The following is a 23783-nucleotide window of genomic DNA, read 5'->3' as shown; positions in this document are numbered from 1 at the left end:
TGACAAAGGATTAATTCAGATATTGAAAAAAAAACCAAAGGTTTTCCCCATATCTTTTGTTAAAATATTTTGCATTTTATACCATGTATACTAATCCCCTATCTGATAACTTTGACATATATGGCTGTCAATGATGGTGAATATTAGAATTACACAGACAGATTTATAATCATTTCTATAATGATTAGTTGTTACTTATATTGATCACAAAAACAATATTTATAGTGATTGATCTGCCCACAGTCTTTGTTCTTTCCTTATTTCTCTATCAATACATTATTAATAGCAGTAATCTCATTCAAATACAAAATTCCAATCAAAGACTTTGAAAGCTATAAGAGGAAAAGAAGATACTAAAAAAGGATAATAGGATAACCATAAAAATTTGATAGTAAGACTGACCACACACCAACTGGGTTACTCTGAATAATAGACCCTAAAAACTTCATTTGAATGAAACATTGTCTAGTTTTTTTACCACTGGATGTGAAACAACCAACAACAAATCAATCTATCTAGTTTTATACAATTTAAAATACCGTATAACTCATGAAAAACAAAGAAAGTGAACATATTTGCATACATCCACTTTATTCACGCACCATCTGAACTTCAGTGGCTAAATTGTTCTCTTAATGGCAATTATATCACATCTCCTTACTTTATATTGTTGAAACTTATTCAGACTAAAAGTCAAACATTCTTATAATTTGGTGAACTTTGAATGAAGTTCCTCCCTCATTTAAGCAAGTCTGATTTTCCAATCCACAAGCAAATGCCTACCAAAAAATATCAGACTTAATGTATCATTAGTGGTTCCCCATAAACTAAACTCATCCCAAATTTCACAAATTATTGATGTCTCAGTGCATAAGCTGAGGCTAGACAAAAACCACAAAAGACATCTTGGGAGTAAAAAAGGAAAGGGTTTCGAACTATCGACAAATGGTTAGGCCAAATAAAAATATATGTGTGGTTCCAGTAACCCTACCTTCCCTACTTTTTCGTCTTAAAAAAAGCCTACCCTGAAGATTTTATTGTCATTTTTCATTAAGCACTGTTAGTCAGAATGTTGCTTCCATAGACTCAATGTAAAAAAAAAAAAATCCCTACCTACCTACCTTAACTTTTTTTCAAATGTAACTGGAACCACACATACTATTTTATTTGGCCTTATATCATATGTTAAAATACAACATTTGTAATTGTTCAAGTCTAGTGAAGTTGTAAAAATGTAAAGAGACCTTTAAAATGCTCTTAGGAGTGACAAAAATCCATTTACACATTATGAAATTCAGTAAAAATCATTATATTGTACTGTAGCCAATGACATTGAATCAATTAAAAGAAAAGTCTGGCTAAATCTCCGATACATGTTTACATGTGTCATAATACAAAGATTATAGAAAATCTGTGATATATTATTATAAAACAAGAATGTGTCCAAAGTACATGCATGCCCTACTTGCACCATCATTTTCTATGTTCAGTGGACTGTGAAATTTGGGTCTTAACCCTTATTTGGCATAAAAATTAGAAAGATTATATCAGAGGGAACATGTGTCCTAAGTTTCTGACACATGTTCCAAGTTGATTAGACTTCAACTTCATCAAAAACTACCTCAACCAAAAACTTTAACATGAAGCGGGATAGAATAGATGGACGAACTAACGGATGGATGAACGCACTGACCAGAAAAAATTATGCCCATAAAAATCATGGAATCTGTAAGTTGGTAACTGTGGATTCATTATTGTTCGTGTGTTACCAATTTTCGTGGATTTTGTGTATATATATATATATAGTTTAACTTTAACCGTGAATTATAATGTTCAACGAAGTACAATTATACACTAGGTTTGGCAAAACCACAATTTTAAATATACACGAAAATACAATTGTTCTTTAATCCAAGTAAATTGGTATCCACTAAAATGTTATGAATCCACAGTATGCATGGTATGTTTCATGAAAGATATTTCAAAGGTCTTAAATTCATAATCACATTTTTGTTTTGTGCTGTTCATGATTTATCTGTTGATCCCTAATTTTAACCTTAAAATAAGACAAAACACCTTGTGTTTTAAAGGCAGGTGTTTTTCAGTATATTCTATCCTTCACAGATAGGAAGCTTAAGACTTATCAAACTATTACTGTGACCATAAATTATCTATTAATTTTCCAAAGTGATATATGATATATTCACAGGAATTCACCTTATTGTCCATTTATCTCTCAAAATTAAGAATGATAGATATCTTAGATCAGTCGTATTGAATCAATACAATTCCATTTATCTTTATTTTATAATCCAAATATGCCTACAGGAGGCAGGTAATTATATATGCACTTACACTTAATAATCTGATATGGGAATGGAAAATGGTCATTTTTAATGTTTCTGTTAAAATCAGTGTTCATTCTTAAAATAATTCAATAATTAAACTGAGCATGCATATCTTATATCCATTACCATATAACATGTATAAGAAAAACAAAGTTTACTTATTATAAAAGACAACAAAAATAGTCTTCAGTCTATTAAATTAATGGGTATAGATAGAGTTTACAAAAGAGAAACTAATGGGCCAAAAGTTCGGAATAAAGAGCAAAAAAAAAGACCGAATTGGGAAAACTAGGCGAAAAAAAACCATAGAATATTATTGAGTCTTACCATATAAATAATAGAAAACAGTAGCCAAAATACATAAAAATAAATACTACAGGAGGCAAGTAATTATATATATACTTGATAATCTGGTATGGCTATCTTAATGGAAGTGGAAGATGGTCAGTTTTATTGTTTTTGTTAAAATCAAGATATTCATTCTTAAAATAATCTTCTTCATAATAAATTATAAGAAAAACAAAAGCATTCTTATTTACGAAAGACAATAAAAAAGTCTTCAGTCTATTATGGTGGTTCTAGATTGGGAAAGAGAGAATAATGGGCAAAAAGTGCAGCATAACAGGCAAAAAGGGCAGAATAATGGGCAAAAAGTGCAGCATAATTGGCAAAAAGTGCAGAATACAGGACAAAAAGTGCAGAATAAAAGTGCAGAATAATGGGCAAAAAGGGCAGAATAATGGGCAAAAAGGGCAGAATAATGGGCAAAAAGTGCAGAATAATGGGCAAAAAGGGCAGAATAATGGGCAAAAATGGCAGAATAATGGGCAAAAAGGGCAGAATAATGGGCAAAAAGTGCAACATAACAGGCCAAAAAAACAGAGATTAATGTAGGGTCTTACCATATATAATAATGTAAATAATAGGCAAAATAAATAGAGAAAAATTACTTAAAAAATACGAAATAAAATATCTGTGACTTCTGTACTGTGTTATAAATCACTAATATTCATGACCCCCGGATACCATTTTTCAGTACCATTTTTCAGATACCATTTTTCGGTACCATTTTTCGGATACCATTTTTCGTTGATTTCATTGGTAAAGGTGAACCATGAATTTAAATATTTTAAAAGAACAAATTTTCCATAGGCTTGAATGAAGACTTAAGTAAAACCAACAAATCAAAAATTAACAAAAGTACAATTTTTGCTCAATCCACAAAAAAATTGGTACCCATGAAAATAAATGAATCCACGTTACACATATTGTTAATTTTCATAGCATGAAATGATCAATAGTTTTTATAATAACAAAATCCACATTGAAAATCTATGACTGCATTCAGACAAAATCTACAAAAAGAATTAATCTGAAGTAAAACTGAAATATTCATGACTTCAATAAAACCTTCTTATTGGGAAAAAAGACGGTTGTCCATGCAGAGTCTCATTCTTTTAAGTGAACTTCATGTTAAGTTACCTTTGTCGATTCCGATTCCTTTTTCTTGACAGGTGACGACGGTGACTTTTCTTTCTTTTTAGAATCTTTCGTACATGAAGCATCATCTCCAATGGGATGAACGGCTATTTGTTGGAACGGCATGGCTGTTTTAGATTCCGCAGTTACATTATCCGAAACTGCGATCACTATGTCACCACACCTATTAATAAAAGTAGAAAATGACCGCATATTCTATACGACACAAATAAATAAATGAGGCATGGGTCCAGAACAATTTGCTATCATATGAGAGAAAGACTACCAGTTTTTGCCAGTTCTTAATATAAATTCACACCTCTTTCACAATAACACTATATTTTTCTTCTAAGTGATGTCACATCCTTGTTATTGTTTAACACTTTTTCAAGAAAGCTGAGGTAATTAACACTTTCATGGACTTGTTTACACAAATTTTCATTCAGTAAGGTACCTCATAGTGTTTTTCAAATGTTATTACATATATGCATATTGTGTAGTTTCATAAATCTCCATGAAGTACTTTACGCACAAAGAGGACCTATACATGCTATATGCATCTCTTAATGTAACTAGTCACACAAGTGTTTTTAATCTTTAAATATACCATATATAAAAAGAAAATGTGTTATGATAGCCAATGAGACAACTCTCCACAAGAGACCAATTGACACAGAAATAAACAAAAATCCGTTACCATACAGCCTTCAACAATGAGTAAAACCCATACCACATGGCTTTGAATGAGTACTAAAAAATGTCAATTTATCTACTTTACATGGCTGTTTTGATTCACAATCAGGTCAACATCTTTAAAGGGAGACCACCAATAATTGGTAATGTGTAGCAACTGTGACTTTTTCTACATGTCCATGATTACTAAATACAGTGTTAATGTTGTTTCTCGTAATTTGACATTGTGTGTGGGAGGAGATAGGCTATAGGCAACTAGAGGGCACAAATATATATAATTATTAGAGTTAAGAAAGAACCATGATGATGACCTCATTGGTCCATTACAATATAAGTTTAAAGCATGTACTACATCTGTGTTCAAACTCACAACATCTGTGTTAACAGGCTAGTGTTTTAGAAAATGAACTACAAAGCCACGAAGGACGCCCTACTGGTTAACATGTATCAGACTTGGAGTACAATTGTACTCATCACTGAACTACTGATCAACCCATAGTTTATGTTTCCTTAATAATACTATTCTTATAAAGTAAATAAAAAATTGTATGTTTTCATCAAAGATCAATGTAATTTAATTGGTAACATTGTTTATCTCTAAAAACAGATTCTAAAATAATTGGATTCATGTCGATGATGATAAAATATCGTTACTGAAAAACTTTACGACAATTATCGGACATTTCATTCTATTACAGCCTATTCCATTAAGCGTGTAGCCAAAGGTAATATCTTTGGTTAGCTTGCTTGTTAGCTGAACCGTGAATTCATTGTTGGGTTAGGAAAGCTTCCCTACTTTAAGAACAGACTAGTCCGACAGAAAACCAATCTATCTGTCTGTTGGACTATGCTACTTCGAAAGGAGGGTAATATACCAGACTTCACGGTTCAGCTAACAAGCAAGCTAACCAAAGATATTACCTTTGGCTACACACTCAATGGAATCTACTGTAACAGTTGCATGGGCTAAGCTACAATAAAAACATGTAGCTAATGTTGATACATTGATAGCAAATAATATTGGTACATTGTGATTGTTTCATCAAATTTGTATTTAAGTATTTACATATAAAAAAGAAGATGTGGTATGATTGTCAATGAGAAAACTCTCCACAAGAGACCAAATGACACAGAAATTAACAACTATAGGTCACCGTACAGCCTTCAATGATAAGCAAAACCCATACATGTACATGTATACCTGTACATTTAATACATTACAATGAATGATTCAGAATATGACATTCATTTTTATATTTTATTTCCTTTTTGCTTTTAAAGATCTGGACATTTAAGAAGCAACGCTATAAAAGACAAATGAGAAGTGAGAAATGGAAATATGAAAGATAATTCCAATCGAGGGAACATAAATTTGCAATTTATGGCATTACTATGGGTTAACTAGAAATAAACTTCAATAACTCAGGAATGGAAACATTATAAAGTGTAAATTGAAAAGATTGAAATAAGATCTGGGAATAAATTAATGTGACAAAAGCCCAACAATACAATTGACAGCAAGAGAGATTACTAACCATGCTAGAGTTTACATTGATAACATTGTTACTACAACATGAACCTATCACATAAACTTCATATTATCAATGAATCCTATGAGGTCAAGGTCAGATAAATGCTGCCAGACATACATGTTACAACTTACAACCATTATTAATTTCTTTTTGATACTGTAGTCAATAGGTAAATGTTACACCAAATAAGGCAATAGGTAAATGAAAGTTGGTGTATATAATATATGAGGGTCTGGATTGGGGGGGGGGGTGTCTGTTATTCTGTAAACATTTAATTTTCACCCCTCTTTTCTCTAATCTTCAAAAAGTTAACCCCTTTTTTCTCTAATCTTCAAAATAAGACCACGCATTCTCTAATCTTCAAAAAATTAGACCACGCATTTCTCTAATCTTCAAAAAATTAGACCACGCATTTCTCTAATCTTCATTTTTTTGCCCATTATTCTCTAATCTTCATTTTTTAAGGGCATTATTCTTTAATCATTTAACCCCATCCAAACCCTAAAATATACACCAAATATCATTTACCTATTGTCTACGTATACAGTATCAAAAAGAAAATTCAGACTAAACCATGAAAACCTTATATTTACATTGAATATTGAACCATGAAAATGAAATCAAGGTCAGCTGAAATATGCCAGACAGACATGTTCAACTTATTATCATTCCTATCTATGCATCAAATATAGTTGTCTTACATGCCTTGTTTCTGGAATCTCAGAAGAGTACCAAACTAGGAAACTTAATATTGACCAATAAAGCAAGAAAATGAATTCAAAGTCAGATGATACATGCCAGACAGACCTGTACACCTTAAAATCATTTAATGTGCCAAATATAGTTGACATATAATGATATCGCTTATAGTATCAAAGAAACAAATCAAATTATGAAAGCATAACATTGACCCCTGAACTGTGAAAATGTAAGTGTTTTGCGATTCTTTTAAGCCAACTTGACATTCTAATCAAATCAATTTAATCTGAAGAATAAACTGCTATTTATATAAACCACAGATTTGATGCTGAGAGAGACTTATACATTTTATAAGTCATAAGACAGTTTTAAAAAAAAAACTGATAGTAGTTTCATTTGGATGTTACTAATAAAGCAAAGAGCAAGAGTTTGTATTTCTTTAGAAAATGCTTTTTCTGACAAAAAAAAAAAATATAATTCAAATGCAATCTGGTATACTTAATGTATTCAAAGCTTCAAAATGTGCATTTTCTATATATTTGTGATGCTTCACACGGACACTTTCAACAACCAAAAAGATGTTCTACCTAAAAGAGTAATTTGGACGAAATACCCACATTAGATAGAATAACAATAACAACACAAAAATGATAAGTAGTGATTTGTGCTTGGGATGAGCACTTATCATTTGTTTATGGGAACAACTGGAGAATATAACCCAAAATGCAAATTTATTAAATTCAAATGTTTCTTTATGTCTTATATAAGCTGAATTCTATTATTGATTTTAACTATGTACAAGTTAATCTGATGTCACTTTTAACATGTTTATAGTGCGAAAGACAATATTCTTTACTTCAAATAAGCAATTATGGCTAGTTCACTATTAAAGTTTAGCCGGAAGACAATATGATTAGTATTGCATAAGACATGTAAGATTGGACAGTAAATTGTAATAGATATATATTCAATCAGAACACTTGGTAAACGTTTTAAGATTATTTACATTTTACATAGACATGATAGAATGAGTGTATAATTGTTTTTTCAACTGTTAATTCAGCAGTTTTCCCCTAGCTTTCAAGATTTAAACTTGGTTGAACTACAATTGCAATTTCAGTTGAACATTATATTTTTGAAAGTGGTTAAATCCACTATTTACCTTTCGAAAACCTTGGAAAGTTCATTTGCATAATAAATTTCAGACTTTATTGGTACACGTATGTACACGTATGTACATGTGATGTATAATACACAACAAGGAGAAAATTCTGACAACACACATTTTTTGTTTGGCCTAATATTAATTTCATAACAATATATAAATTATTGATACAATTATCAACTACTTACTATTGAGATACATTGAGAAATGAAATATATATAATTATGACCGTATTTTATGTGTTAATCATTTGACATTACCATCTAATATAAGTGAATACGTAACAGTGGACCAAATCACCAGGTCTTGGAATTATTAAGGTTTTTCTAACAGTTATAGATTAAACTAAAGAATTGGTAGTGCTCATTCATTTCATTGTCAACAATGTGTACAACACCATTAGATAATCAATTGCATAATCATAAGATTGTTTCTTTACACTATGAAAATAATTGCAATGCAAAGAAAAGAAAAGAAAAGAAGATGGAGAAAAAAAAATTTACTTTTAACATTTAGTACTATTTCTTTACTTTAAAACTATTGTAATATTTAGGTACTTGTATTTTACAGTACTTGATTTGTACTAAATATTTTGGTACAGAAATAATACAATATTTCATGTTTGAAAATCATATTAACAAATGTATTAACTTTAAGAGATTTGAAATAGAAAAACTTTCAAAATGCTGAAAATGTAACAGTAGTAACCAAAAATCTGTAGTACCTAAATTTCAAATACAAATAAAGTTCTGTAAAATACAGGTACCTAAATATTACAATAATTTTAGAGTAACAAAAAAGTACTGGATATTAAAAGTAGATTTCCAGAACTACACATTTTTAATACAGAAATAGTACCTATGCAAAAGTAGCTGTGTATGAAAATAAATGCAATGCCAAGAAAAGATGGAGAAAAAAAGAATACCCTCAATAATCAAGGTTGGCAAAAAAGCAGTCAATACTGGTATTGACCATGCCAATGGTAAATACTGGTATTTACTGGGAAATACCGGCAAATACTGGTCGATTGAAATTTTGAGTGGTCATTACTATAAAAACCACTATCTACTTGGTCAATTATAATTACAATTAATAATTAATTTATATAGAAAGTGTTCAAATTATTTTTAATGCTTTCATTTCTACTTCTATTGTAAATTCAAACAGGGATCTACATTGATTAATGTGTACATAATATTATAGTAAAAGATAAAAACTTTTTGTCCCTGCTTCAAAATTTCCATTTCCAGCATGAAGAAGGTTTTTATCTCACAGTTAAATAGCTATAGACAGGAAATAATTTATTGTTTAAGGGAGTCTTCATATATCAACTTTATTACTTTCAACCCATGTACTGTCAACTTTTATTGGAGGCTGTTGTTTTAATAATTAAATGTTCACACCTAGCAATGCCAGGTGATAGGTAAAAAGACCCATGTAACTTCATTTACCTGTAGTCTTATTTACCTTTAATTTTAATTACCTGTAACACATGTGTAAAATCATACATTTTGAATAAAAATATAAATTTGTATATATATATATATATATATATATATCTTAAGTATGCAATATCGTAATCCATAAAAACTAAATTTTAAATCAGTAAGAATAAGTGTTATAAATGAATAAAACTTATCAAATTCATTAATTTTATAAGCTGGCACATTATATTTGACTTTTTATCAAGATTTCACTTCAATTAATAGTAGAAACAACCATGAAAATTTCAATTGACCAGTATTTGCCAGTATTGACCACTTGGGGAGTATTGTCCGGGGTGGTAAATACCGGTAAATACCACTGGTAAATACCGGGGGTGGTATTTACCGCCCAACCTTGTCAATAATTCATGTACAAATGTACTAACAATTAAGGTGACTGTATTGTTCACTGGGCATATTAAGAAGTTGTATGTTAGTACTTTCGAATGTGGTGCATCATGTGAAAAGTGATATTTTGGATATAAAAATTCTCACCCCTCCATTTTAAAGTCTCTTTTGATTACTTAATTTCCTTTAGATCCATCATATTTACTGGTACTGAAGATACATGTACTGTTATGAAATCATGCAAGAGTAGAAGTTGTCAGTTTGCAAATGATTGTTAAACTTGTTCATTTTTCATTTCAAAGTCCTGTCAACTCAAATAGTAAATATAAAATCATTCAATTTGCAATTAATCTAATTATCATATTTACTGTACAAAAAATGGATATTTTAAAACATTGTTTTCTGTACTAGAATTTTGAAAATATACATGTACTAAAAATAAGGGTAGTAACTCTACAAGAATTGATTCTAGCTGCTTAATAAACAGATTGTACCATGGTACAGCATAAAGATATAGAAGATAATAATCTGTTTTAATAAAGATGTGAAGTCTGTTTGACACCCATTTTCAAAGCTGTCAAATTAAATGACACCTTAGTCATATCCAAATCAATAGTTGCAGTCTGATTATTACTCAGACTGTACTTGAATTCGAGTCAATATTGTATGATGAAGTTTGATGGTATAAAATATGACATTGCTTTTTGGGCTCAAATTATGTATAATGTCTAAGATAAGATGGAAACAAGTGTACAGAATTTTTATACATGGTATAGGCAGTTACCATCGGCCAATCAATGCATTTGAATGGGGACATATAGTTGGGAACCACCCCCATTTAAAATGGTTGGATCCGCCCAAGGTACATTGAACCTTAGTCAGAGATTACTCTGACGTCCAACGGCTGTTTTGCTAGACAAGCTGGGCCGTGGGATGTCAGAGTTCGTCCCATATCAAAAAGTGGATATTTGCCCATCCAAAATAGATGCGCTGCTTTGTCGCTTCTGGTGCCGTTTAACGGCCTTGGAATTATATAAATCGGGCATCAATCTGTTCATTTTTCATTTATCTTTTCATTTATGTAAGTTTCGCCTACCTGCCAACCATTATTTTTCCATATTTTAACAGTTTTCACAGTGACCCATGCATCGATTCAGACATTTTGACTTTAATTTTCAAAAAGACGTAAAGATTATCACGTGACCTCGAGAAAAAAGTGATGATTTATGCAAATGACCATAATCGAACACCTCGTTTATTTACTATGCAAGTAATCTAAATGTCCGAGAGCTTCCGATTGTTATTGTGGTTGGCACTAAATGCTCAATAAGGATCTCCTGTAAAGGAGGTGAAAAATCGTGGTTGGCTACTAAATGTTAAACATCGATCTCCTGTAATGGAAGTGAAAAAAGTATAAAAATTTGCATACTGAAGTCTCGAGGCCACAAACTCACTTGTATCTTGACGTCCATTTGAAAGTGAAAGTCAAAATGCAGAAATCAATATGGGTCTCTGTAAAAACTGTTAAAATATGGAAAAATAAAGGTTGGCAGGTAGGTGAAACTTACATAAATGAAAAGATTGATGCCCGATTTATATAATTCCAAGGCCGTCAGTCTGCACCAGAAGCAACGAAGCAGCGCTTCTATTTTGGGTGGGCAAATATCCACTTGATATTGGACGAGCTCTGACATCCCACGGCCCTAGCTTGTCTGGCAAAACAGCCGTTATCTCGGACTAATTGAACCTACCTATGCTGCACCCTATGAAATTGACCTGGAGTGCATATTCCACCTATATTGAACTTGTTTATTAATATACTTGATAGGGGAACGTTAAGTTTGGATTTAGAAATTGATTGTTGGTTGCTTAAAATCCAGTGACAAATTTTTCATAAATTTTCCAGACAACAAAAAAGTAAAAATACTTTCAATAGGTTGGTCCTGAGCATCATGTTATATAGACTGTCCAGGGTAGGATGGAAGTGGGTGGAATTTAAATATCCACTTTTTCTTTATCCCTATTTTCTTTTCAAGGGCATTATTCTTGGCCTGCAATAGAATTTCCGTTTTCATGGGAACCCAATATTACATATTTGAATTTTGTTAGTATATAGTGTCTTCTTTGTAAATATTATGATTACCATGATTCTTATTAGATTATATAAAGATATGCATTGTCATTGTCCCATTGTCTATATTGTCATTGATCATGTACATTTTAGTCGTAACGTGAAGACAGCAAATAAATATTGATACATTTATTTTCGGCTATCCCCACCATATGATAGTTTACCTGTTTTGAGTTTCAATATCCACTGTGTTAGTGTTGTGGTCAGTTTAGGCAGGGAAACATCATATTCATAGATTTATAGCACGTACAATTTTGTTTCATCTAGTAGAAATAAACTCATCATAGAAATTTACAGCAATGCATCGTTCTTAGCAAGCGAATTGGTCAATGTCGATATGTCACCCATTTCAAATATACTGAATACTAATATGAAATCTATCTTGAATTATATGTTCCTTTGTAGTTAAAGTAGTGTTGTACTTCTTGAAATTCGCACCTGTCTGTTTTGGAAATCAGGTAAGTGGTTTATCAAAAGGTGAAGGTCGTGACAGTCTGCAGCGCCATCTGCCATCTGATCTGTGGCAGTATATGCGGAGCGTCTTTTTACCACAGAACACCACAGAATACCACAGAACACCACAGAATACCACAGAACACTAAAAATATACCACAGAACACTAAAAATATACCACAGAACATAAAAACAAACAACAAAACAACTAAAATATGCAACATAACATTAAAGTAACTTTAAAAAATGCATGAACTAATATTAATTAGACGGTAAATCTAAATTTCATCACCGATTGCAAACCACATATCGCTAAACAGCGCATTTTTTTTTTTGTTTTTTTTTTTTGTTTAATCGTATTAATTGTGACCTTAATATATATTATTTCAGTTATTAATGCAACAAATCATATTAAATTAAAGTTTAAAATATCAAATATATCTACATTGAACACGCCGAACAGGAAAGGAAAGTCTATAACATGACAACTCCACAAACCACCGTCATCAACACCTCATATATATTTTATTCATTTCTTTCTTCTTCTTATATAAAATAGTAATACCAAAAATAAGACAAGAGACAAATATCAAAATCTAACCGACGGAAAGAGATCGAGGACTTTGACTGATTACTTATTATGAATATATTTAAATTTTCCATAAAGTTCCTTTAGCACGATTTTAATCAATTATCATGCAATATCTTTGAATGGGTTTTCTTTTTTACATACTTATATAATTTTATAATTCATTTTTGTTTTGAATAATGCTTGTAAAACAAAAGTCTATGTGATGGTCATTATTAAGATTAATTAAACAAACACAACCCACTATAATGAGGTCTATGTCAAAAATTGAAAAGAACGGATGGCTTCTATAATTCAACCACGCTGTCAAAAGAAATAGAAATTTAAAAGAAGTCCTACATAACTTTTTGTTTTTTTAACAATGTTTCAAGAGAAGTCATTTCACATTTTTGTTCTGTTAGCGACGTCTCAAATCTTGTGTTAGACAATGGAAACGTGAAACCATAAAGTACTGGAATCACAATTTCTTCCTGTAAATGTTATTGGATCATCTTTCACTTCCGATAAAAATAATTGGACAATATTTTATTTCCTGTTAATATTATTGGTCAAATTTACGATTGGCTCCAAAATTTAAAGATATTGATCAACGGGTATATATTGATAGAACAAGAAATAAATTCCAAAAATCTTTCTAAATCTATTATAAAGTTTCAAAGTTAATCAGTAAAGTCAAAATGCCAAAACGCAAAGTTTCGTACCTAAAAAGGTCGATTTTCTGGCCCTGTGGTGACTGCAGACAAAACTGCTCCAAGAACTCAGTACAGTGTGACTCTTGCAATTCATGGTACCACTATGACTGTCAACAGTTATCATTACAAGACGTCGATTTCTTGGTAACAGGTGTTCTACGTTCTGTTGTTTGACCTGTTTGAAAGAAGAAGTAGGGTCAACCTACTCTTATTCATCTGGCTTACTTCGTCTTAATTTGGTAATTTAATGTTTTATTATTAAAAATATTATTGCGGCATATTTGCACATTTTTTGTAAATTTTTGTTTCGTACACTGAATTTCTTAATCTGTTGAATCGGTTTAATCTATTTATTACTTACGCGTGTCAGGGTTTGTTAATTGAAAATGTTTAATACTTAATTGTTAATTGCGATTTATGATAAGTGATTGATTATCACATTTAACATATTTATCAGCGACGCGTGTCAAGTTTTTGAAATTCATCTTTCTTATTAAGGTACGGAATATAATATGTTTATGAAATTTACAATTTGGTAATTTTATATTTTAAATTTTGACGTTGAATTTGTTTTCTATTTATCACCGAGGCGTGGAAGGCTTTATTAATTCAAAATGTATATAGCACAATACTTAATTGTTAATTGCAATTAATCATGGATTATCACCTTTAACATATTTATCAACGTCCGACGCGTGTCAAGTTTTGTTAATTCATTTTTCTTTTTATTTAAGCTACGAAATATAATATGTTCATGAAATTTATAATTTGGTAATTTTATATTTTAAATATTGACATCGAATTAAGATTCGATATTTATTACAAACATTGGAATTTTGAGTAATATTCGATTTTAATGATTAGGCACTTTGAGTAATAGAAAAAAATCAATATTTCAATCATGAGCTAATGTCTATCAATCATTTCTAAAAAGTAATCTCAAACATTTCAATTAGGATCGGCTAGTTTACCACCTATTCTTCGTTAAAGTGCACATTTGCATTTTTAATGGTCGCCGACAGTTGTCAGTAAAAATATGGAAATAGTTGATAAAACATCATTGTTTTTTAGTACAACAATGTATAAGTACACAATATCAAACATTTAGGCAAGATGATTAAGTCAAACATCTGTAAATTTAAAAAAAATATATTGATGAATATGCTATACTTAATGAAAATCTCCATGTCGCCCTTAAAGGTAAGACTTTTATACTCCGCGATATTGTCACAATAATGGAACAGTATGAGCTTTATCATATTAAAATATGTAATTATACCAAAAATAAGAGTTTCCAAAAAGTTTTAATTAAGTATCAACATAATTATAAGCGTAATTGAACTTTAAAGCTTGTCGCCTGATTTTGGTAATCTACGTTACTCGAACACCTCGATCGTAATTTTTATGAGAAGATATGATCATAAAATAATAAAATACTTAAAAACAATATTGCAAACAATCATATATTTAAAAAAAACACCTAACTTTAATTCAGTTTCTATGTTATCATAAGTACAACACGTCATTCAAAGGTAGATACAAGAGTTTTTTTAAGAAAGTAATCTACGTTCTGTTTAATCTCGCAGAACTTTATCCAATTGCCTATAATGCGATTAATTATAACTCAACCATTATCAAGCTTAAATGAATCCCCCCTAAAATCATTTCTTCGTAACATTTTTTCTTGAGAAAAACCGTCATGGAATGAAATTGTGTAATTTACGTTCTGTAATTTACGTTCCGGTTTTATACTAACAGTTAAATAGGAATGAACAGCGATGTCTTTTTTGTTGGAGACACGTAATTGGGACATTATCGCACCGTCAATGTTGTGGATTTTACGTTTTTTACGTCATTTCCGATGTTTTGAAAAGTTACAAGGGCAGCAAAATTCAAATATATATACTGCATTAATATACCTACAGTTATTGCCGCTGTTGAACCAAGGAAGGTAAGACTATTTGATTTTATAAAAGAAAACATATATTTGTATAACTATTTACCTGGCTACTTAATTATTAAAAGATAGACACCTTGGAAACAGACTAAATCTCTAGAGGTCATGTTAGGATTTTGCATTGTTTTTCTCTGTTTACCTTTAGTTCATGTGCGTGTTACTTTATATATTTACACACTACATAACAGAAACTTACATGAAACATAGAAAACAATATTGTAAGACTCAAGTTCATCATAAATTAAAATTGTGTTCATACAAGTATACAATAGATAGTGATTTTGTAAAGGTAACGTATATTACATTTTGTACAAGACCAAAGCAATAAAACCATGGATTATACTTATTATTTGCTTATTATTAATTGTCTGTCTACTTCGTCCTTCTTGGGAGACATTCACTGTATGTTTGATTACAAATAACACACTCGTAACTTTAAAATTATATCGAATAAAAGCTTATAATGTATGGTAACGTAGATTACTATGTAAGGTAACGTAGATTACATTTTGACTTCTTTGTATTGTAGGATGCCTATGACCAAGGCAGAGAAGCAGAAAGCATATAGGGACCGTAAGAAACAACAAGAAGGGGAATCCTACCTAGAAAAGGAAAGACAGAGGACCAAGGCATACTATGTACCCATAGCTGAACGGTCAAAAACTGACCAGGAGAAGAGAAGGAAAAAAGTTCGGAAGCTTGTTCAAAAACATAGAGAACGCAACAGACAATCCACTATTGAACCAAGTACAAGCCAGCCATCTCAGCAAGTTGAATCTACATCACAAGAACAAGAACAAGTCGTTAGCTCAAGCACAGATAATCCCATTTCAACTCCACTTGTAGTCAGACTACCATGTCAAAATCCGAAAAATCGTACTAGAAAAAGAATTAGCAGACAAGTCGCCAAATGCAATCGGGAAATCGAACGCTTGAAAGGTGAAAATATTAATACACAAAGAAAATACAAAACCGTCTCTAAAAGGTACGAAAGACTTGTAAAGAGAACTACACAAAACAAATCATCCGAAAATGTTGGACAAGATAAAGAAACAGGAAATGACACACATGGAAATGATGACCCGAGTTCATCAAAAAGTGGAACAGAAAAACTTACTCCTAGGAAAAGGACATATAAAGAACTAAGAGATGAAGGCTTGTCACCGAGCAAAATTCCCAAAATTGTGAAGAACAAACTTGTCTTAGCAAATCTATTGACAGATGAAATCGAGGATGTATATAACAAAAGTGACCAGCAAGCAAAAGCTATTGTAACGAGTATTGTATCAAGCAGCAAACTGAAAGAATACAAGCTCACAAAGACGCTTAGTCAAAGTACAGGCATTAGAAGAAGTCGTCTTGTAAAAAAACGAAAAAAAGATTGGGCAAAAGTACGGAAAAGAACAAGGAACCGCATTAAGCGTGAGAGCCTTCGCAAAGATATATTAACATTCCTTGAAAGAGATGACAACAGCAGGGAGATGCCTGGTAAAAATGACAAAACAAAAACGGAAGATGGACATGTTCAGAAAAGAATCCTAAATGATAACATGGCGTTTCTGCATCTTAAATATAAAACAGAAACATCAAGTAATGTTTCGTTTTCTCGCTTTTGCACAATGAGACCAAAGAACATAGGACTGACTAGGTATCTCAGTAGAAATAAATGCCTTTGTCAGAAACATCAAAATATGGCATCTTGCGTTAAAATCGATGAAAAAAGCAGGCGCATCGGTGCCATTGAACCCTGATGAATTCATACGAAAACTAAGAACTACTCCTGCCAACACTTTTCTTAGCTCCTTAGTAGATGAAGAAGTCGTCTTCAGTCAGTGGAAAAAGGTAGACATGCCAGACGGAAGGAAGAAAACAGTCATCGTTGACCAAACTTTAAAGAAAGAAGACTTTAATTCAATAATGAATAAACAGATTTGCGAATTTTCCCAACATGTACAAAGAGTCAAAGCTCAGTATGCCGCAATCAGTACCCTTAAGGAAAACTTACCTCCAGGTCATATTCTTGTCCAGATGGACTTTGCAGAAAATTTTGCGTGTAGTTCAGCAGACGAGGTGCAAAGTGCATACTGGAATGGTACTGCTGTTACACTGCATCCTGTTGTAGTTTATTTTAAAGAAAACTCAGACACTTTGAAACACAAAAACTTTGTATATGTTTCTGATGATCTAGGACACAATTTTGGGGCAGTTTATGCTTTCATCAAAGACATTGTGAATGAAATGAAAGCAGCGGTTAACGATATTAAAATGGTACATTATTGGACGGATTCTCCTAGTTCACAATACCGAAATAAGTCAGCATTTTATGTCGTGTCTGATCATAAAAATCTGTTAGGAATTCAGGCAATCTGGAACTACTTTGAGACAGGACATGGGAAAGGCCCCTGTGATGGCATAGGGGGTACGTCAAAGAGGACAGCCGACTTAGCCATCAGACAGGGAAAGATCGTAGTTCAAAATGCTTCAGATTACTTTGAAAAAGTTGGACCATTGCATAAAAGTGCATCTTATTGCTTCGTGTCTTCAAAGGACATTGATATATGTAGAAAGGAAGTCGAAGAAATCAACAAGTCACTCATCGCTTTGAAGGGAACAATGCAGGTCCATCAAGTTGCATCAGTTTCTAAAGGAAGAGTCAAAACATGCACAACATCATGCTATTGTGAATACTGTATTGTTGGAACTTTACATGATTACAGCGAAGGAGTAATAGTAAAATCAAGGCGAAATGTTGAGCAAAACGTAGAAACCAATCTGACAGTTACACGGGGGGACGAGCACGATGAACCTGAAACAACGACACCGGGTGATAATCGGTATAAACAAGATGATGCCGTGACCTCCGAAGATGCGAGTAAGGACATTGTTGAAGGAGATTGGGTTGCAGTAACATATGACGACGAATGGCACATTGGTAAAGTAATAACAATTGATTCAGATGACGAACTTGAAATAAAATTTCTACGACCTACAAGAACAATTAATGATTCGAAATCTTTGTTCAAATGGCCATTACCGCCGGATATTCTAAACATGAAAAGAACGGATATTCTTTGCCAAATCATAGAACCCAGTGCTGTGGGAAGAAGTGGGCGAAGTTTCCAAATCGACGTTGGTGACAAGGAGAAAATACTGAAAAAAATGAAATAACTTTAATAAATACAAGCAAATTGTACAAGGACTGTGTTTTTGTTAGTCTATTGAATTTTTCATTGTATTTTGTAAAAAAGATTGTACATTAACCAAAGGGCTTCATTGATACCGTTTATATGAAACTTTTGATTTTTATAACAACTTTGATGGAAATATGGTAATCTACGTTACCGGTGTTTTTCTTAAAACTATTAGTAAAACGTCAATGCCTTTTCAAATTTTATGTTACAACTTTCTACATATACTAAACACCATCAAATTATATTGTCAAAATAAAGCTTAATGTTTTCTTTAAGCCTAAAAACATCTTTTCACAAAGAGTTAGTCAATTTATGGTTACATTTTAGTCCAAAGATAACCAACACCACTTGGATTTTGTCTATCATCATTTTTTTAAATATTTGTCTTCTTGTTTTCACAGAGTATCACTTAGATTTGATTTGTTTACTTGTGTGTCGGTCATTGTAATCTACGTGACACATCAATTGTAATTTACGTTACCGAAGTCAATCTGAAATAAAATTGGTAGGAGTAAACATAATCATTTCAGGTCTGAAATAAGTCGAAGCACTAACCCATTGTTTTACTGTAACAAAAATAGGCTACTTAACTTTCTGACGGTAACGTTTGTAGAGTAGCTGGAAGATAAGCCTTTGTAAAACTACATTGCAAACCCAAAAATACGATAAGCATTTGATGTTATTTTTTTTATTATTAACCTCCTTTCGTATAACCCTTTTCGATGCCCCAGTATTTATTATCATAGAATCTTTTTTTCTTTTGCCAAAATTTATAAGTATTATACATTTTCAAGATAAAGGTTTTTTAGATTGGATATATTGTTGAAACGTAGATTACAATTACTGTTTTGTTGCATTGATGTAAAATTGTGTAAAATATTTATCATTTGAGCCTGAGTCGCTAAATTTTGCACATTGTTAGTTTAATAGTTGTTCTTTCCGAAAACGAAACAGATAAATCAATTAAAAGGTTTTAACTTTCACAGCTTTATTTTTTGACATGAACACTTTAACGAAGAATAGGTGTAACGTTTGAAGTCCTTTAATTGTAGTCTTTTTTAAGTAAATTAATATTTCGACTAAGTAATATTATAGACTGTTATTTCGATATTACGGTGTTTTTGTCCAGAATAAATGACAAATACAGCCTTAAACATCATATAATATCGAAATAACGTCTGAAATGTAATTTTTCCCCTGCCCAATGAAACTGATAGAATTATAAAGTAAGACTGTTATTTCGATATTACGGTGTTTTTGTCCAGAATAAATGACAAATACAGCCTTAAACATCATATAATATCGAAATAACGTCTGAAATGTAATTTTTTCCCCTGCCCAATGAAACTGATAGAATTATAAAGTAAGACTTTTATTTCGATATTACGGTGTTTTTGTCCAGAATAAATGACAAATACAGCCTTAAACATCATATGATATCGAAATAACGTCTGAAATGTAATTTTTTCCCCTGCCCAATGAAACTGATAGAATTTTATGTCACATCCATTGTTTACAAGAACCTGCGGGTAAACAGAAAAGAAACAAAAGACCATCCAATCTTTGCAGGTCCAATGCTTCTACACAAGGGTGCGTCATACAAAACATACAGAGTCTTCTTTTCAAACATTTCTGCCACACTTGAACTACCCATTAATAATGTAGAACTTCGTCTCCATGAAAACAGAGAGTTTGGCAGTGATGACGAAAAAGCTATGACCAAGGCGATAGAAAATGCATTCCCAACCGCCAAACGAAGATTGTGCACAAAACATTTAAAGGACAATGTACAACATTACCTCCAAGACCGTGTTGGTGTTAGCACCCAAGAAAGAAAAACCATCATCAACACAATTTCTGGAGATCAAGGAATTGCAAGCGCAGACGACACCTTGCAATTTGCAAGGGCAGGTTCGGAGCTCAAGGACTTGTGCGTAAATCATCCTCAGTTCCTGAAATATTACGAACAAAGTTTTAAGCCACGAGTTCAAGAATTCGTTAATGCACCCAATAGACGTTTGGGCACTAAGCAAATGTGGACGAACAACAATGCAGAATCCATGAACCGGGTGGTGAAAGTGGCAGTCAACTGGAAGCCCCAACATGCACCAGATTTGGTTGATAAACTATTTGACATGGTGGACTTCCAGTTCATTAATCTTCGGTCAGCCCTTCATCATTCTGGGGACTACATGCTGGTCAACTCATACAAACAGTACACTATAGCTGATGCCATCTGGAAAACTAAATCAGATGAGGAAAAACGAAAACTCTTTAATAGTTTCCTACAGGACAATAAGAAAAGAAAACACGAAAATATCATAACTTCATCCGATGGACTCTACTCTGTTGTCAACAAGGCTAAGTCAATAGCCAAGAAACCTATGCAGAGAAAGAGACCAAGAACAGAAAGAGCCGAAAAAAGACATTAATCACATTGACCATGTATTTATTGAATTGTTTTGTTATTGATGTTATCAAATTAAAATTTTCAACTTAATTTTTATATATCTCTTTATTATTATTGAAATTTGACCACAGACAAGACTTATCTAAACTTGAATTTTTTCACTTGAAATTTGAGGAAGATACACACACACACACAAACGTAAATCAGTCTTCGACCTTCAATTTTCAATAATTAAATACAAATACATGTAAACTATAATTTATAGGTTATTTAAAACATTATATTGGTAGATTTCTATGTGGTTTTCTCGATGATTGGTCTTACGTTAATTTTTAGTCTGGACCCAATTAAAGGCCAAGTCGATTGGGGGCGTAATGACAATGAGTCGACACTAGATTGAAATTTTTTAATTTATTTGAATAATAAAAGTCATATTATAGACATAATTAGCAATAACAACAACTATTGTTACTATTTAGGAGTTCTGTGGCATATTATAAGTGTTCTGTGGTATATTTTTAGTGTTCTGTGGTATTCTGTGGTGTTCTGTGGTATTCTGTGGTGTTCTGTGGTAAAACGACGCTCCCCAGTATATGGATCAATTTCCTCCTTTCAAAGGTGCACCCGATGTACAACAGTGGAGTGGATATCACCTTTCAATGGAGCACCCGATGTACAACAGTGGAGTGGATATCACTTTTATCTGGACAACTCGGACAAAGACAATTCGGACCCATTTAAATACTATTGAATTCGGACCAATTTGAAAAAAAACACTCCAAAATTGGGCTTTCAACTAGCGAACACTCAGGTTTTTTTTTTATAACTGACTTAATAATAATTTTCAATTGATGTAGCTGGTTTAAATTAGGGCTTTCAAGTTGTTAATGCTCCATTTTCATCTACGATTCAGTAACCTTTTATAGCTTAAACCACAAACAGACTACAAGAGAAATTAAATAAACTTCATGATTTTTGCAATGATTGGTGCTTAAATATAAATACTAAGAAAACTAAAGTGTTGATATTCAACAAGGCAGGCAGACAGACATGTGTCTCAAAAATTTATTTTCAACAAAGATGAGCTGGAGTGTGTATCTAATTATAAATATTTGGGTATCCAATTAAATGCATCTTGTTCTTTTTCATATGCTCAGAATGATTTATACCAAAGAGCCTTAAAAGCATACTTCAAACTATGTAATGATTTTTAGTGCATAATCCTACTGTTAAAAATGCAATTCATGTTTTTGACCATACAATAAAGCCTATACTTTTATACGGGTGTGAAATTTGGGGATATTCAAGTTCAATCCTTTTACTGTACGTTTAAAAGAAGAAAACATTTCGGTGGATACAATTTACTCAAGGATACTTTGTGAAAAACTTCATATTAAATTCTGCAAATATATTTTAGGTGTGAATAGAAAAAGTACAAACTTTGCAGTTTTGTCTGAATTAGGCCGTTTTCCACTTCACTATGATATAGTCCACGGATGCCATTCGGTTTAACGAAAGAAATGGTCGTGAAAGAATATCTAACGGCGGTCAAGTATTGAGAGACGATCGTGAAAGCTCTGGTAACGGATCGTGAAAGACATTTAATGAAAATTCTAGGTCAGAATCTTTTCAAAACGCGGAACAAATCCGAACAAAAAAAAATGTCTGTCAAAATGGTTTAACTTCCTCAACATAACTGTGAAATAAGATAGAGAAAATATGCAGTACTTTATGAAAAAAAAACAACAGAAAAGGCGCAATGCATGTCTATGAAATTAATTACAAATAACACGCTTTTTGTACCTATAATGGTCATATTTCAGTTTATCGTGATATATTAGAAATTTAATCTTTGGTGTATCTGATAGTACAGTAAAATGAAGGTAAGTTCTTCTCTTAAAAGCATTAATTTGTATATGAAAACCTTGAATTTGTTAAATATCCATCAAACTTGATCGTGAAAGATCAGGCAACGCATTATTTTGATCGTGAAAGATAATGTGTGACCAGACTTATTACTATTAATCAGAAATCAGTATTTCTTTTACCATTTGATAAACCTGCAACTGGTTGAAGCCTGTAACTATTTTGCTAAGAATGAACATTAAAGTTTTTTTTTATTCAACACTTTACCTCGAAAGTTAAAAATACAACAACTAAAAACGTCTCTAAATAAGTTTGAAAGATTCAGCTCCGAGAATCGGTCAAGTGCAATTCAGGCAGACCGACACTATTTAGCCAATAATATGGACATGCAACGTTTAAACCAAAATGATACTCACCAAACAAAAAATTATAGCAAAACAGCATATTTCATGAGTAATTTGAGATTGAACGATAACCAACATTTTATGCAACAGTACTTTCTTAAGTTCTGTATATACAAAGCAGATGTGGATTGATTTAACTATACACTACAGACTATAGAATACCAGAGCGCAAATGCTGTAATGTCTCGTCTGCTTTACTTATGATATTTAATTTTTGAAACGTCTATAATATCAAGGGTTTTACTAGAAGTATCAAAGGCGCTAAATGCGCTTAATGTATTTTTGTCCGTCTGATAAGTTAAGCCTTTTCGATTGATTTTTATAGTTCGTTCTTATGTTGTA

General features: G+C 31.9%; 1 protein-coding gene across 4 annotated transcripts in view; it reads right to left on the bottom strand.

Moving 5' to 3' along the window:
• LOC143044921 (E3 ubiquitin-protein ligase MARCHF8-like) overlaps positions 1-12363 on the bottom strand; it is a 29642-nt gene extending 17279 nt beyond the window's left edge. The window contains exons 1-3 of one of the 4 annotated variants that reach the window (XM_076217176.1): positions 12044-12363; positions 9896-9973; positions 3831-4011 (exon numbers count right to left, since the gene is read on the bottom strand). In XM_076217176.1, coding sequence (XP_076073291.1) covers positions 3831-4011; positions 9896-9903 — 189 coding nt within the window. In that variant the 5' untranslated portion in view covers positions 9904-9973; positions 12044-12363. Of the gene's footprint in view, positions 1-3830; positions 4012-9895; positions 9977-12043 lie in introns of those variants that run through there. The other 3 variants (XM_076217175.1, XM_076217178.1, XM_076217177.1) reach the window with 3 other exon arrangements.
• Positions 12364-23783: the final 11420 nt, after the last annotated feature.

Source organism: Mytilus galloprovincialis, chromosome 9 (genome assembly GCF_965363235.1).
Source record: "Mytilus galloprovincialis chromosome 9, xbMytGall1.hap1.1, whole genome shotgun sequence".
NCBI classification, from domain to species: Eukaryota; Metazoa; Mollusca; class Bivalvia; order Mytilida; family Mytilidae; genus Mytilus; species Mytilus galloprovincialis.
The sequence above is the reverse complement of the archived record's forward strand: the minus strand, read 5'-3'. Positions and strand labels throughout refer to the sequence as shown.